The following is an 18,585-nucleotide window of genomic DNA, read 5'->3' as shown; positions in this document are numbered from 1 at the left end:
TTGACAAAAGCAAAGTATATATCTTTATTATAATAAATTTAAAACTAGAATGTACAATTTGACTTGTGCTATTTAGATATTATAACATTCTACATATGCTCAAAAAATTATTATATTGTACAGAAAGATTTTTTTTATATATATTATATATATATAATTTAGATACCGTCATTTTTGTTTACACTTATACCAATTTTTTAACATACTTTTTACTTACATTAGCTGCGGTACCTCACAATAGTGAGAGCCCGACAGATTCATCAGTACTTTATAATTACATTATTGGTGATCATAAACTAAAATGTTTATTACTTGTTTCACTCATTTTAAGCTTTACTTTATGGTCAATTTTTTGGTCATTTTTTATGGCTCATTGTTCTAAGTAATATTTTTCTGCTACAATTACGTCTCCAAGACCATTGATAAATTTTAACTCGCCATAAGCCTTATTCGACATTTCTATCACATTTTAATGCAAATAATAATTAAAATTATTTGTTAGATAATTTTTAAAATAAATTAATCATCCAACGTGACATAAAGCGTCATCATTACTTAACACAAACTATGCGTTTAATATGGGTGACAATTTACATGCGTAACAGACGTCACAATAATATGAACTAAACCGAAAACGAATAAAGCACGATATACAAAATTACTTTTTCATTTATATGGAATTCAAACCTAGGTATTTCATGTATAAGTCAAAGATTTACATCACTGGTCAATAATATGAATATTTTTCTTTCTATAATAATAAGAAAAACAGAAATAAATATCGAAACACAATTATCGCATTACAAGAACATTATCACATTCTTGCGTAAATTATATATTTTCCTACCACATAAAAGTGTATTAACAAGTTGTTTACTTGCTAATTATAAATCGAGCAATTCCAGTTAATCCAATAGACAATATATTCCTTCTTCTATCGCTTATAGATTTATGTCTTTAAATATTCATTTGTACAACCTTAAGATTACCACGGAATGACTTATAATAAATTAATAGATATAACAAAAATGAAACATACATTTTGTGATTTATTTTAACGCTCGCTCATGGGTTTGCAAAATAATATAGGAAAAAATATAGTCTCGCATTATAATTATTTATTTTAAATCATCTATTACAACATGACGCAAACTGAAATCAAAGTTTGTAAGTCAGCGACATATATTTTAATAAATATAAACTACTATTAAAGCTTGCAATTAATATATGTCACTATGCACGATCTATAATAGATCGATAATATATAAATTATTCATCCGTGAAATAAGGAAAATCTAGGAAAAAACAAATCTGTGGTGATCGATTATATTTATATAATAATTACAAATTCCAATCTTCCAGACATAATTAATTGAAAAACACTAGGTTCGTGTGGAACTCAGGTTTTTAAAGTATTAGTTACCAACTTTTACCTAGTTCAGTCTATCGTGCTGGTTAATATAAATATATATTAAGAGTATTATCTCTTATCAAATCATTATAGTGTGATAATAAAAATAAATAAATTAAAATCCCAATAGAACACAATAGTCTAAACTTAAGTATACAATATACACTAAGTTTAGAGTGATTAGATTGAAGTACAGAGTATATTAAGTTTAGATTTTTAAATTCTAACTATAAACTTCCAGAATGTGTAGGATAAAAAACCATAAAACATGTTTATGCAGTAACCAAGTGTATATATATATATATATATATTCTTACGGAAGTATTCAAAGGTTTCTGATTCGAATCACTTTACATATTCGAAAAATAAAACCACAAAATCCAAAATATATCTTAAACAATACCACAGCTTCCATTAGACAATACCTCAGTTTTAACGGAAAGTTTAATTGTTAACACATATATTTTTGCCGTGTTATTATTTATAGTACAAATTTATATTTACCAAATAATTGTTTTAATAAAAAAAAATATTAAATTTTATGGAAACCCATTTTTTTAATTTTACAATATTAAATTTTCTTTACAAATTCGTCGTATAATAATTACACTTTTAAATTTTTTTAACGATATACATTAAATAAAACTAAAATAACACAGATTGTTAAAATGTGTTCGAAGCACCACTAGGAAGTCATCAATCACTTTTATCTTTTCTGCGTGATTTACGGCTACATATAATTAAAATATCTTCTAAATATATACAAATATCTAGTGTCGTTATCATATTATCTTTTTTTCAGATGATTCCTGTCGACGATCTTAATCTATGCAGCTATAAGCAAATGCTGTTATCGCTCAAATATCCATTGGATAATTACGAATACTCAAATTTAGATAATCATTTGCAGAAGGACAAAGCGCAGCAAGAATTTATCAATATGCAAAATAATTACAAGAACAGAATAACTGACGATTTGCAGAATAATTGCGAGAACAGAATGACTGATGATGAACTTATCAATTATGTATATAGAGGATGCAATTTGTATTATAGCGGAAATAATATAGTGAGCATCGTATAATTATTAAATTTTATATTTTATAAGTTATTGTGTGTCTACTCTTCAATATATACTCAGTATGCATTTTAAATTAAATATTTTCTAGTCAAAATATAATATAATTGTATTTAGAATTTTTAATAATATATACTCATTTATAAATTACGAATTGGATTTTTATTTAATTCTTTATAAAATATCAATATGTATCTTCAGATAAATATTATTATTCGAACATAAATATTGTAATTAACCACAATGAATATATTCAATTTGTATTGTATTCAAGTGTACAAATTTACGTCAACAAACAATTTATTATACGTTGTTGGATTAAACTCAAAAATTTACTTCTATACACATAAAAAATCAAGGTTAAATTCTTGTACTTTCCTAAGTTTAATATCGATAAATTAAAAACTTAAATATCAGTCAAGGCCAAAACTATTTATTTTCACTAAAACATACGGAAGTTACAATAATGTAATTTATGAAAATTTGTAAACAAACTATATTTACACTAGTAATTTTATTGCATGCTTAGACTAGATTCACCTAATGTAGCAATGGAAAGCCCTGAAAAAATACATTACAGCAATTAAGCATTTCGTCATAACTAAATTTATATGTAAAATTACTGGGTTTTTTAGATATCGTTAATTAGAAAAAAAATATAAAAACCATCTCTTTTACAACGTATAAAAAAAAGTTATAATTTCATATGTATACGTTTTTAATAAACTATGGTACATAATACATACACACACATTATTTCAAGTTACAGTTTAGGTTCTATATTTTAATTATGGATTTTTGAATAAGTTTCCGGTGACACTATTTACAAAAAAAATATAAAAACGATATCATAATTTTTTGTGTAGTTGTGGCACAAAACACATTATTTTGCTAGGATTATTCTTCATATTTTTTTACCACAAAAAGTAAATATACTATAAAAACCTAAATATAGTTTTAAAATCAGCGTATAATTATCATACACATTATGTTATTAAATCTTTTTGTAAAAAAATGTAATCAATATTAATCTCAACTCAAATGTATGTATGTAATTTATTGCATCAAAGCAAAGTTTTGATGCAATAAATTTTGCATTAAATTTATTATTACAAATATACAATATAATATATGCCTTGATTAAAATTTAAAATAATATAGTGTTATTTAGGATTAAACTCAGAATGCAAAATTTTATGCCACAATATATATTACAGAATTTTATTTTATCCTTTCTTTTTTAATTTGTGGGGATTTCATACACCTGTACAATTTGTCATAATTTAGAGATCATCCTAACAATAATTTCGAACAAACTAAAACGTCGCGAAAGTAAGGTTACACACAGTATATATTAATATATGTACTGTGTAAAATCTTTCTGTCATTATTGTGATTACACAATAATGACAGAAAGATTTTTAGCGATCTATACGATAGTGCTAGAGGTCGTGCTGACGATGCTCCTGGATAGTTGGTTGGTTAGTCGACGGCTGGTTTGGATCTGACGTGGTGATGTCCTTGTGAGAAGTCCGAGTCTGGTTATTATTAAAACATTAAAAACTACAAATTAATTTATCTACTATTGAACGGAAGAAATTATAAATCATAATAATAATTAATTATAAAACTTTGTATTTCTGTTAAAAAAATATAAAAATAAAGAATAATCCCAAGATTATTTTTATATTATTTAACATGTTATGCCCTAGAATCTAAAGTGATCTCATCAAATGCATGCTTTGAAATAGTCGAACACTAGGAACGTCGTTTGGGGGAGCAGGTTGGGGCATTCTCCCCCCCCCCCTTGAATTTGGCCAGAAAAATGAATGCCATTTAATGAAATACTATGAATCTCACTGAAATTGAAATATTAAAAAAACGACCACAGACTGGCTAATTTTTGCCCACTTCCTGGAAAAAGCTGAAATGACGTTTCTGGAATGCACGCTGCACGTGCAGTCTATTTTTATAGCCAAAAGCTTAACATTTAAAGTGCAAAGTATTCACTAACAAAGTATCAAATTTACAATGGAAACTTTATAGTGAAATTAATTCACACCCAATTTTTAATAATTGGGTATTTTTCTATTACTAAAAAATTGATTCTGCTTCGGGAATTGTTCTCATGACTCTTTAAATAGTACAGCGCCTTACGAACTGCACTATTGTAGGTTTAGAGTTTTGAGCTATTTTCCATATTCATCTTTAAAGTTGTATTCTGCTATATAAATTTCATTATGATACTCTTCTCGGTTTAAGGAAGCTATTATAAAATAAAATAATTTCTACACCTTGTGAACTGACACTGAATATTCAGGGCACCTCATATATTAACCCAATAAAATATATACAGCTGTATACATTTTAATACAATGTTTTATATGCCAACTTTAAAATACCTTGTACATTGTGTCTAAAGCCCTTTCTTAGTTAATATATTTTATTCGAGCTTCGTCCATTAGCACTTTAACACTTCATTCTCCAAAAAAATTATATAATAAAAAATATAATTTTTTTCTATAATTTTTGTTAGACGCTACTAGACGCCATTTCCCTTTTAAATTGTTTTAATTATTTTTTTATCAATTATAAATTAGTTATAAAATATATTTTTTGGCTCTTAAGCATGCTTAAATTATTATTAAATATATAACATAGCGTTATAGGATTACTTTATTGTGAATGGCATGAATTAAACGATGGTCAAAAAATAAGAGCTTATAGCCAACGTTTTGGCTTCGTTGACAGAAATGTCTAACGCTCTATATGTCAGATGTTTACATGATCATTTTCGGTTGTAAAAATGTTAGACGATAAGGAATCGCTACCGTATTTTAAAACTAAGGTATAATTAAATACATAAAACATAATTTTAACCAATACAGTACACAAAACATAAAATATGTACCATTTTAACACATGACTGAACAACAGCATTTTTGTATAGTCGTGTACAGCTTTTATTTAATTTTTTGCTTTTTTTAATATTTCAGCTTAATTGCTTATACGACAATTTTATAAAATTGTCATTATCAGACCAAAACGAAGCCTTGCAAATTGTAGAAGGATGCTTCAAAACAATGCAGAGATATTGTGAAAATTCCAAAATTAATAACATTAGCAATATATCGAACGATGATGATAAACATATCATAGTTGATAATAAAAGTTTTCCGTTCGAATCTTACACAAAAGAATCTCCGTTGAAATATGACTTAGTAAAACAATCCAATACACTGAATGAAAACGAGTTAGATTTAGAACAACCGATTCAACAAGAATTTAGCGATTCTGAAAAAGAAGAGAGCAATGAGTTTTCCGACTCATCATGTTTGATGATTCCTAAGCATTTAAACTCATTGGTGGAAAGATTAGAAAATGAGGAAACATTTTCAAACGCAGACAATAACATACAGTTTTCCAGTGGAATTGTAAACGAAGAAATGATCCATTGCAATAGTGATGATAAAAGAGAAGAGTTTAAAAAAAATAAATTGAATATAACCGAAGTAATCAACAGCGATAATGTTGAAAATGATTCCGATTGTACAGAATCCGATGTGACAGACAAATCTTCAAATGATAAGAAAGAAGAATCTTCGACTAAATTTTCTTGCGCTTTATGCAGAAAGCAATTGAGTACTTATACAATGTTGATTCAGCATATTTTTACGCATTCGGGTACTCCGCAATCTTGTATTAAATGCAAGAGTTCATTTACCAACGCCGTGTCTTATAAATACCATTCGTACAACTACTTTTGCTCACAAAAAGATAAAATATATGATAAAAATAAACGAGGCATAATTAAAAAGATCATGTGCTGTCCATATTGTGCAATGAGGTAATCTATATCTATAAATAGTATATTTATTGTTATAAGATGATCTTAAAGTGAACTTACTTTTTTTCAGATTTCGTAATACGTTCAATTTAAGAAGACACATACAGAATAAATGTGGACAATACGAAAAAGAATACATGATTGGTGTTTCAAAAGATCTGAGATTTGACGAGATTTATAGATGTGATGTATGCGATATACGATTTATTTTGAAAGAATTATACGAAGAACACAAAATGGTAACATATTAAAAAATATAATAATACTGTCTATCGAATATTAGACATAACATACTCCCCTTGAATAAATATTTGATGTTTTTTTAATATTTTTCATTTCATAATCATGGGTTTTATTGTAAACTCTTTGTTGAGTTGTACTATCTGTATCCTCCTTAAATAGTTTTTAAGTTTTTCCCGGGGACCACCAGTCAGCTGTCGCTAATTATTATCTCACTATCAGTAACTAAACGACTAAATTATTTATAGCATTATCTTCAAAAGCCTCTGAAATTCTTAGAAATTCTTTCTACACACTTAGCTGATGCAGGCAGATTATCTTTAATCGAATGCTTGTCTACAACTGACGTTTTTTGGGACCATTTCTGCCTGAATTTTACAACCTTAAAGTGTTAAATAAAGTAAAGCGTGAAATTAATCTTAATGTTGAATATTATAAGATAAGTAATACCCACAGTATTGATATTATATTTATTTATCTTTATCACAGTATTGATATATTTATTTAGGTAGAAAGTTCTACCAATAGTAAAAGAAACCCCCAATAAATCCTTCAAAAGCGGGTGATCTTTAAATATATGTATTCATTGTTTTGGCGAACGACTTATTGTAAATGTTAAATAAATGCATTCATGGATATATACTAAGAAAAATAAATATAAAATCATTGTTTGCCAGTCTAATTATCCAATGTATATATATTATATGCTATTGGAAAAATATCTTATAATGAGCTGATTGTTGTCTATAATAAAAAAGTATTAAAACATATTTAAATTTACAGAAACACGAAAAATACAGATGCAAGATATGCAGTCTCAATTTCATTTGTAGAAGACTGTTAAGAGAACATAGTGTTAATCATCATAGTAGGGTAAGTTGCTACAAAAATATTTTTTAACGATAACAATATAAAATCTTTTTTAAATAATTTTAACTCTATTATTTCAGAGAAGATTATATTGCGGAGCATGTAGCATAGAATTTCCTAATCGTGCCGTTTATAGATGTCACATGAAAAAATTCAAAGACGACGAAGAACACACAAAGATGATAAAGAATGGTGAGTGTTTCTTATTGTATATATTTATTTATTTACAATCATACCTTGATTCGCACGGTAGATAAATTTTTCTAAATTTCGAGTATATCAAATTTGCATAAATCGAGGCATAAAATACATACAAAAATGGAAGATGGGTTACAAAAAATAAACATACGCGTAAATCAAGACTTAGAACTCCATACAGAATTGGGAGGGACGTCATTTGGGGGAGACAGATGGAGGCAATTGCCCCCACCTATCTCCCCCAATTGAAGTTGTCTTCCCCAATTGAAATACACGTCAAAAGCAATAAAATCGAGTTTGCACTTGGTAATGGCCATTCCCACTGTGATGGCGACGGCACGATTTTATTGCTTTTGATGTGGATTTTTACTTCTGAGAAGGGATAATTGTTTTTCGCGTTCTCCTATTGGTCACGTGGACGTGAATTCTTAACAGAAACATTTTTATTCAAATCCTTGTAAATTTCTTGATACTGTACGTAAATAATTTTTAAACTCGCTGAAATTTAACAGCACATTTGATATTTGGATCGATATTTAAAACCATATTTTATAATTTACTGGCCAATTGTAGAACTTCAGCAATATTTTTCGAAGTGAATTCATTTGGCTTGAATCATCAACTCGCACAGATAAACGTCAAATATATACGATTGTAATATATATTTTTTTCTTGACCGCGTTAAAGCAAAATCGAGGTATGGGTGTATTTATATTTTATTTTATGTATTATTTTTCTTTCAAGATAACTCCAATTTGGTATGGTGTAAAGTTTGCGTAATGAGTTTTATCAACGAAAAGACATACCAGAAGCACTGTCGGAGCAATAGTCATCTGCAGAACACTGATCCGGATAAGTTGAAGTTGAAAGAATTTGTTTGCGAGAAGTGCGGTTTAGGATTTAAGAATAAAGACACGCTCACGAGTCACCACAACAGGATGCATAAAAATAAAGGTATGATATCTATATTAACTTTAAATTATGAACTTCCAATTCGGAATTTGAATTGCTCCCAAAAAATATATTGGCACAGTATCAATAAAATTCATAGATCATCAACAATAGATAAATTGCTGTCAAAAATATTTATAAATATGACATCTAGAATTAATATTAAACATGTTTCTATACAAATGTTTCTATAAAAATGATCTATACATGTTTCTATATAAATGTAGAAAATAAGAACAATGAGTATCAACGAGTAAATCTAAAACTATAAGTTGGAAATATCTGATATTGATTTTACCATATACTCGCCTGTTACGAAACTATTTCTGTACATGATAATTCGATTATAGTGAAATTTTGAGAGGCGGTCGTATGTAGCAATAGCTAATACATTCATAAAAATCTATAATTCATCCTATGTGCATACATATTATAGTATAGACGATTTAATTCAATAAGGTTAAATGTTATACGGTATATTTATTGTTATCTCTGAAGTAGTAATACTTTTAAATAATAACATTATAATTAAAAAAAAACATCAAGGTAAACTTAGTGAAAGTACGATAGTCCTATATAATAATATTTTTTTACAGAATTACTCAAGTGCGATAAATGTCTATATTCAACAATGTTGAAGAGCAATATGAATCGCCATCAAGGCATACACCATGAAAAAACAACAAAGAAAAACGCATGCGATAAGTGTCCAATGTTTTTCGACTCTTCATCAACACTCAAAGCACACTTGAACTGTGTTCACTCAGAGGTAAGCGTTTTTAAAGCCAAATATAATGACTCAATTATAATCCATTTACTTTTACAGGAGAGGCCGTTCACTTGTGAAATTTGCAATAGAAAGTTCAAACTAAGAACTACACTGAACAAACACAATGTTGTGCACAATCCTGTGCATCTTTATCGCTGTTCTTATTGCTCCAGCAGTTTCCGAAGGTCTACCAATTTACGTCGCCACATAAGGTGTTTACACAAAGACATGGAAAGGAAATCTGATGTTTCTAGTACGTCCCCGTCATATCTAATCTTTATTTAATGATTTTAGATCCTATAATAAGATAATTTTAATATTATTTTTACAGATACAATCAATAAACATAAGAAGATTACCGAGCAGAAGATAATCAATCCTAATGTAAATCAAGACGTGAATAACTTACCGAGTGATCAGATGGTCTCTCTGATAGACGTTCAATCAGGCGAACTGCTCGTTTTGTCCATTACGGAGATCAATAAAAACAACATGAACATTACGGACAACGGCGAGTTGATGAACACTGTTCATGTGCCTGAAATTTGGCCCACTCAGGCGGCTGAGTTGTTTCCTATGTATTCCAATTGTGAACCGACCGCTTATATGGTGCAGGCAGATAGAGTACCGGAAGCTCAATATGTGACGAATTATATACAAATTCCTGATCATAAAGGTATTGAAAATATCCAGCTGCTGACGGATGAGTATAATGGGATGAAAACGGATATGTTAACTCAGGTGACACTCGATAATGAGATGATCACATCTAATGAAGCTTACGGATTGAATTTGGAATTGTCTCAAAATTATGTTAATAAATAGGGTAGTTTTATAGTGACTGTTTTTTATGTGAATCTTTGACAATTGTGTGTTGAATGTGAAATTATATATTTTTATATGAATTTTATTATAATGATGATCATTTTGAGTATACTGAAATTTTTTCGAATATTTAATTTTAATTTTTTGATTATAATGATATTGTTATAATGTTTCTTGTAATTTAATAAAATTTAATTATACAATTGAAGCTATGATTTTTAATGATTATCTTTCTGTTTATTGTTATTTTTTTAAATCAATTATTGTCTTCATTGCATATTAAATATGTACATTGAAACGTTGCCTAAAAAAATAATATTTTCAGGGCTGCATATTGACATGTATAAATATTTCGTTTAACAACGGTGATTAATTTATATATTTTTTTAATGACTACATAACAAATTCTACTTTCGATAATGATTCATTGGATATTATTAGTTGATTGACAAACTTGGTGGCGCTGGTCTGATTGATCGCTTTCTTTGGGTGTGAGCCAGTCGATTGTTGATTTGAGAAAATATCAAGTATTTTATACACTTCCTTGGATAAAGCTTAGATGAATCAGAGAAAGAGCTAGTATAATTTAAAAGCAAGAGTGGCTCTTGGTCGAAGATCATAAATAAATAAAGCTACTATACTATGTTTGTGTTAACACAGTCAGTTTAAGAGCTATTATTACACAGTGAATAATGATGAGCTGGATAGCTATCAAACTGACTGTGTTAACACAAATAGAGTATAGTAATTGTTTGTTATGGTAATTAATTAAGGTGACCAGATGAGGAGGATTGTCCACCTCAAAAAACCTTTGAACAAAATTTTCGAAATGACATTTTTTATTTATTTTTAACTCTCGTAGCAAACTGTCCTTTATCTTCCTCGGACAAACATTTCCGTAATAGCTTTTGAACAAAAATTTCCGAATTAATATTTATTTAGTTTCCGCAACAATAATGACCTTTTTATTTTTAGTGTCCTCAATCAAGCACAAGATTCTTTCCTGCTTACTAAAACAAGGGAAAAGCATAATGTATAAGATAAAAACAAAACTTTAATCATCAGTCAAAGCATATACATAAGATGAAGTCTTCAACTCTTCGATTGAAAATTCACAGAAAAGCAGCCATTTCCACTTTGACCGTCCAATCTGGTCCAGCCGAGCAGTCATCCCAAATCTTTAAGAGTTCAACTTGATCTTTGAAAGATTAATTTAAAAAAAAATCCAAATGAAAAATTAACAATTGTGCCTACCAGGTACTCCTATTTAAAGCAAATGCATATAGAAATAAAATTTATTTTTATACAATTTAAATAACTTTGCCCAACTTCTCAAATGATGAAATAGTTAATTTTTATTAGCTTAATTTTTTAAATAGCTTTTCTTGATTGTCTCAGAACAGTCTATGCCATATTTATTAAGCAGTAAATTTAAATTCGTAAGTCAAATCGCAATATGTACACATACATACATTGGTCAGTCCGACTAAAAAGCTTAATTCTAAGTAGGTGATTTTTCAATGGGCCAATATTAGGTAAATGTGAGACAATGAAAAGATCCTTCAATCAATAGAAACCTTTTTAAATAGCAGCATTCTTGTATCTTCTTTCATTGAAATAATAACGCAATAAGACAACGGATGTGTATAATTAAATATTTATTTATTTTCACATATATTTTACTATATAAAGATTATATATATATTGATAAGTAAGTACAAATGATGACTGTGAAAGTACATCTATGTATAGGATTATATAAATATGACTAGATATTGGTAATAATAATTTTACACTGTGTTTATAAAGATATAATATATGTCATCCTGAAAATTTCTCGAGTCTGACTGAGTTCTTGCTCATCTTGGAAACAAATATTTTCCCATTCTAGGATGACTCTTGTTGATTATTGATATACATATTGTAGTAAATGCATTATATTTTAATAATATATCATCTTCTTAGTTTTAACTGCACATTCATTATTTTATTTCATAATCAGATTCTATGTATGTTTTTTCACTTTCACTAAGATAATTTAAGTAATGAAAAGATTTATTAATGAAACATGGAATCCGAGAACGAAATAAAATTTTAAACAAATTAATATATATTAATATAATGTATATTTTTTATATATCGAACCTCCGGAGGAACATGACGTTAGTGTAAAATGAATATTTTGATTTTTTTATTTGTAAGATTAAACATTCGTACATAATGTAAATCGTTTGCAGCTATTCTATTTAAAAAAAAAATCTTCCGGAGGTGTGAATATGATAAATTATACATAAGCACCTACCTAATGCCGGTTATAAGCTAATCATTACTTTAATGTATATTAAAAGAGAAATAGTTTGCCTATATGGAATTATTGATCAAATTTTACAATTGAAATAATATTATAAATTGACTGCTAGGTTAGCTGCTAATTAAAATTACACTACCGTCAATCTCTGTTAAATTCTCAATATGAATGATGCTACTTATATGCTGTTAAATCTAACCGATGATATAATAAAATAATATCTAAAAATTTATAATTTAATAACTAATCTATTTAAACATTTTGACACTTAATAACTATAAGTTTAAATACACATTGTCATAAAATAAATTCGGCTGAAAGTTTACAATTTCTATTCTTTTATAATCATGAACCAGGAACTATAGTAATTGTTCCCCACATTGGTCTTGATTCACTCATACTGTTAGGTCCAAAAGTATCCAATAATAAGTTTGTCAATATTTGTAGAATATCATATTTCCTGTTATTCCTAGTGTTTGTATAAATTAAGTCCGAAGGTATGAAACAGTTCAATCAACCTTGTCAAAATTATAATAAAATATGTATGATTTTTATACCTTTGCATGACGCTTTACATGCCTTCTTTCGAACATAGTCCTTGAAAATGTAATCATACACAAGTCAGTGCAATTACTGGCATATGCATAATATATTAACATCGAAAGACAGAAATAGGACTGGAAATCAATACGAAAAATATATAGGCCAATGTATAGGTCAGCAGTTAATTCACAAAGAGTTATTCAGCTTTACAGGTATTTTTTGGTGAAACTACTGAATCAAAAAATACTGTTCAAAAATGAATTGACCAAATTAAAAAAACGAGCCTTAAAGAGGATGAGCGCAACGGTTGCTCAAATACAGTTAACGAATAAAATAATAGTACTTTTTTAGTAGTGATTTATCTATTGATCCCGAATCAAAAAAAAACACAAAGAAACGGCAGCGATCACAAGAATGCTAGAATGATGCCTGCCATGCCTTCCAAATATTTTTCCATCTGTTTAAAGGACCACTACATCAAACTTACTGCGTACTGCTCGTCTAATAAGTGAAGTTTTGGCAAATTTACGATGGGAATTACTGTAGTAGTGGCGTAAGAGAGGTGTAATGCACACTGGATGCCTTGGAAAAATATTATTATCATTAATATGTTTTACCCAGGCCAACTCTTTCATTGCGGTCACGGTCATTTTTACTTTTAAGGATTGAGCACTTTTTGACTCAGCAAAAAATAATAACTGAATTCTTCTATTTGGAGTTCACTCATTCGAAAGTATTTGAAACCTGAACAGGTGGGAAATATGGGAATCTGTGAAAAAGCTTGTAGAGACAATGTAGAGTGCTCACCGCAGGGTAGTGGCATCCACGCTCATACATGTCTTGTATGATTTCACTTCTTATGGGAAATCTTGAATGAAGTGAACACTAATGTATTAAAAGACTTCTGCAATTACATCAGATTTCAAGCGCTCAAAATATTTCTTTAAAACGAATAGGGCAAAATGGTGAAGGATTCGTTATGCAGCAGAAACATGAAGCGAGATTGACATTTCGATTTGATATTGCCAAAATAAATTCAGAGGGTTGCGTTTGAATGTCTTGACTGATTTTATTCAACCAAAGACCAAAGAAATTGGGAAGTGTCACATATTACTCTGCCTCGGGTGTGACTTTTACTAGCCAAATTTAACTCCTACTCGAAGTAATTATTTATTTAAAAATTAAGAACTTTAAGATCAAATAGAGACACGTCGAAAATTAATATCTAGATAAAAATATTTTTTTATACCATTTTATGATCTTTGATTACATATAATATTTATTGACCAATGTCCAATATTGATTTTGGATGTAAAAGATGATACTTTTAGACCAACCATATCACAAAAAAAACGATTAAATATTGTTAAAGTATATATCTAATTAAATGCAAAATGACTAGAACAAAAGACTCAACTTAAAAGTAGAATTGTGCGGAATTACATATTGTTGATGCCCTGAATCAGTCGATTCCGGAGGTTGACCATCATGGGATTGTCTCGGGGTACGCCGCGGTCGGTCAAATACTGAATGGCTTCCTTGGCGCAGGCCATGTACCCCAAAGCTCGGGCGTCGAACGTCAGCAGCAACGAAGCGAAATCGGGGTCGAACTCGTCGTCGGTGTCGTCGTCGTCATCGGATAAGTCTTCGTCGTCCGAGTCTACGGCTAGAGCTTGCTGCAAAGCGTTGATACGTTCGATGGCCAGCTCGATGGCGCCCTTCTTCTTCATGTTTTCTTTATCGTTGTTAGCAGGCGGAGCCGTCTTGGTCCTCCTGCGTTTGTTCCGGTTCCGGTTCCTAACAGTTTTACGTCGACGAGTCGACTGATCCGTATTGACCGCTGGCTGTACAGAAACGATCTGATTTCTCTCAGTGTCTTCTACAGTAGCTACAGTGTCTACGACGTCTACGGTGTCGTCCATGACGAATCCGATTCAAACAAGGCGTGACACAATTTCCACGGATAGAAAACGCATTTTCCGATGGCGCGTCAGAAGGGGTGAATAATTGTACGTCGGTATTGATTGGACAAACACAACTACGCTATATGTGGGGCAGTTAGCGACAGTCCTGTCCTCCCTGAGTTTACTCCGTCAACATTGTGCATCCTCGCTCGGCACATGCGTTCCGACCGCCCATCTCTGTCGCTCGCGCCGTATTGACGCGACAGAGCGAGAGGGATGCCAAAGCTTAGAGCTTTCAATTCTCGCTCTCGTTCGCGACTCAGTGGGTGCGATAGTGATGTAGATATGTTGTACATCTGTCCTATTTTCCAACTGTGGGGTGACCATGATGCGCAGAACATTGATTTTTAATTCACTCGAGTGCTTATGACTGTTTACGAGTAAGGCTGAGAGATGTCAAAATAAGAAAATATGAACAAGAATGAAATCCAGAATGAAATATAGGTGGACCAAAAGTCACGTTTTCATTTAGTATTTTACCTTTAGCATGATAGTATACATAGCAGGGCTGGGACTAGACATTTTGTCACCTGAGACAAAAGGAAAAATTTACGCCCTACATATTTAATTTTTTTCTTTCAATAAGTATAATATTAAGCAAAAATAATTATAATACACAAATTTAGAAACAAAATAGATGTATCTATATTAAATAATATCGTTTACTAATTACCTTTAAAGTTTTTTTAACTTGCTTTTGTTGAATCAAATTCATAAATTATTTTATCTACTGTAAATAAAAAATTATCGTCACAAGGAACAGATTGTTGAGATCGATCATATAATTTGAAAAGTTTTCATCGTTTGTTTTCAAAATTTGTAGACAATTTCATTTACAAAGCCAATTTCTCACTTTTAGAAAAAATATTTTTTTATATGGTGTCTTTTATTTCCTGAGAGGAATTATATAATCCTTGTATTAAACGTGTAGCTTTAATACAGTCATCTTTATTAAGGCAAGTTTTGTTTACTCTATGTTACTCTATGAGTAAACAAAGTTTGAAGAGAAGTTGTTCTTGCAATATTAAATTCCATACTAATAGTGTACTTTATTGGTTCCAAAGAAGGCGCGCACCAGAGAAAATACGTTTAACTCTGAGTCTCTTGCCAGTGTTCTTTGAACTATCCGGTTACCGAGTCGTTAACCATTCATTATCACAGCCAATAAAAACAACGAGAATTTAATAAATTGTTTCCTAACGCTCTTTGTCGGTCTTTGATAAAAAAAAAAATTGCTGTGCGCTATTAAGGAACGTACAGTACATAAATGATTCTAAAAAGTTATTGTTTAATCATAACCACGTACCACAATTCGAAAGCTTGCACAAAAGTTATTCGTTAGTAATTTAAACAGTTCAATGCTTCTTAAAATAGCTAGAAAAAAGTTTCAACAAATGGGTGGCGCACTGAATTAAAACGAATTTATTCTACGCTTTTATTACGCAACAGAAACGGTCCATTTCTTGATCGTGAGACGGATTTTTTTCGCGACCACAGAAAGCAGTGTGTACAATGGATGGAGAAATATGTAACACCAAAGCATTTCACGAAATCTAAACTACACAAAAATAAAACTATGATGCTTTTTAGGTCTATACTAAAACCATTATATATGAGTGTAATTTTTAAGGAATTGCCAAAACTCAGCAAAAACCGCGCTGGTCAATCTAAATGGTGAGATTCTCTTGCACGTTCATGCACGACCACGCATCGCACAATTGCCACTCCAAAAGTTGAATGAGTTGAGTTATTAAATTTAGTTAGCTTTCTCTATCATACTCATCAGACATCTCGCCAACGTATTATTACTTGTTAAGTATTTCGACAACATCTAAGTGGAAAACAACTATGCTGCTGCTGAAAGAAATGATATTGTTAATTAATAATATTTCTTTTATAATTTTAAACTTCACTCAAAATTTTTCAGTCAGTGACTCGTTTTTTCTTTTATCCACTCTATACACGATAAAGATTTTTTATTTTTTAATATTTCCGAATTAAATTTAAATATTCAATCTATTTGGGACAGAAAGTTGAATTTAAATAAAAAATCACAGTTAGTTAAGACTTATATCTAATTTTATGATTGGTTTATATTGTGTACTTTTAAAAGACTGAAATTTAAATTGACTATGAATGTATCTACAATAATTCTGAATCAAAAAATAAATGCAACTCTCCATTTTTATTTGACATCGCCCATAAGTCAGTGTACTATGCTTAATACAATCCTTACACAATATAATTCAAGACTCTTAGTAAATGATATCTATAAGTAATATTTAAGCATCTATTGTAGAATTGGAATATAAAATATTGTATTTTAAATTTAGAATAAAATTTATTTTATGAAAGATATTTATAATATTCTGAAGTTTGATTCGCTACAATATGAATAATGAAGGTAAAGTGTATCAATCTGTATGGGAAACATAGTCACCCTATAGCACAGCTGCCGGTCGATTTCGGAAGCAGATGTTACAGCGAAAGGTGCAGACCTGTCGCTTACGCCCGGTGCAGGGGATCTGATACATGAATAACCATTTCGTAATTAATGAAAAATAACATGTTCGAATTCGGTAATAATTGTCTATGATTATATTCTCAGAAAATATTTTAAAATGGCTGCAGAATCTTGTCGTTAAGAAATTATCAAATCTTTCAAGGTTGGCTCAGTCACAAAATCGATAATGCTCTGTGCTAAATATAGAGTAGTAAAAATCTAGTAAACAATCACACCTACGTCTGGAAAAATCAGTGGTGTATTTTCACTTATATATCATTCGTGGCTGAAATAACAGAATTATAAAATTCTGTAGATTTTGTATACAGAAATATTTATTGATAATATAAACAGTGATCTAGTGGAGCCGGAAAGAAAAAAAATCCACGAACGCTCATTACCGAGAGTTCCCACTGCGACGGCGCAATTTTATTGCTTTTTTTACTTTTTAGAAGTGATAATTGTTTTTACGCCCTCATATCTGCCTCAATTAATACCGAAAGCTCTGTCTCAATTAATACTTCTCCTGTCATCCATTCTACGCTGTCTAATTCTTTTTTCAATTTACATTTTTCAATCTGTGCATTTTATTTTTGCTATTTTAACAGAATTTTATCATAAATCATCGTGGTGTTTAAACAATTTTAATTACAAAAACTTAAGATCAGTTACTGCTTCTGTGAAATTCATGGCGGAATCTTACAATCGCTTTTTATTTGATTTTTTAATAGCGTCCCAGAAATTGAGCACAACAATAAAATTAAAATTCAAAATATTTTACACCAATTGTGTTGCATCGCTTCCAGCTTCAAACGTTATATCTGGATCTCGATGAATAGCTGTGACAGCTTTTATTCTTATGCTTCAGTGTGTTTCCAAATCGCGTTTTAATGTCGGTGGTAGAGCTTTTTTTAATTATTCCTAGCGATAGTAACACGAGAAAAAACGCGTTTATGCTTTCAACTGTTCCAAAAAAGTCAAATATATGTTTGAATATGGATTATTATCAAATTCTTTTTGGCACCTCCCTCAATCATGCGCCCGGGGATATATGCCCCCTTTTCCTACGCTACGGCCA

General features: G+C 29.9%; 2 protein-coding genes across 3 annotated transcripts; one reads left to right on the top strand and one right to left on the bottom strand.

The window, feature by feature from the left end:
- Positions 1 to 5,205: 5,205 nt before the first annotated feature.
- LOC148227167 (uncharacterized) lies at positions 5,206 to 11,826 on the top strand. Of its 2 annotated transcripts, XM_088202494.1 has the most exons (10): positions 5,206 to 5,337; positions 5,486 to 6,336; positions 6,407 to 6,575; positions 7,360 to 7,449; positions 7,527 to 7,638; positions 8,389 to 8,598; positions 9,192 to 9,364; positions 9,422 to 9,617; positions 9,696 to 10,040; positions 11,165 to 11,826. In XM_088202494.1, the coding sequence occupies exons 1-10, from the start codon at positions 5,296 to 5,298 to the stop codon at positions 11,245 to 11,247; spliced, it is 2,271 nt and encodes a 756-aa protein (XP_088058620.1). In that variant the 5' UTR covers positions 5,206 to 5,295; the 3' UTR covers positions 11,248 to 11,826. The 2 variants fall into 2 exon arrangements, with proteins under 2 accessions (XP_088058620.1, XP_088058619.1); XM_088202493.1 differs by lacking the exon at positions 11,165 to 11,826 and having other exon boundaries at positions 9,696 to 10,397.
- A 1,662-nt stretch (positions 11,827 to 13,488) lies between these two features.
- insb (insensible) lies at positions 13,489 to 15,290 on the bottom strand. The gene has a single exon (XM_088202492.1). It carries the CDS (start codon positions 14,960 to 14,962, stop codon positions 14,480 to 14,482), a length of 483 nt encoding a protein of 160 aa, XP_088058618.1. The 5' UTR covers positions 14,963 to 15,290; the 3' UTR covers positions 13,489 to 14,479.
- Between the last annotated feature and the right edge of the window lie 3,295 nt (positions 15,291 to 18,585).

Source organism: Plectrocnemia conspersa, unplaced genomic scaffold, assembly GCF_051122295.1.
Source record: "Plectrocnemia conspersa isolate PC_06_02 unplaced genomic scaffold, ASM5112229v1 ptg000013l, whole genome shotgun sequence".
Taxonomy (NCBI): domain Eukaryota; kingdom Metazoa; phylum Arthropoda; class Insecta; order Trichoptera; family Polycentropodidae; genus Plectrocnemia; species Plectrocnemia conspersa.
The sequence above is the reverse complement of the archived record's forward strand: the minus strand, read 5'-3'. Positions and strand labels throughout refer to the sequence as shown.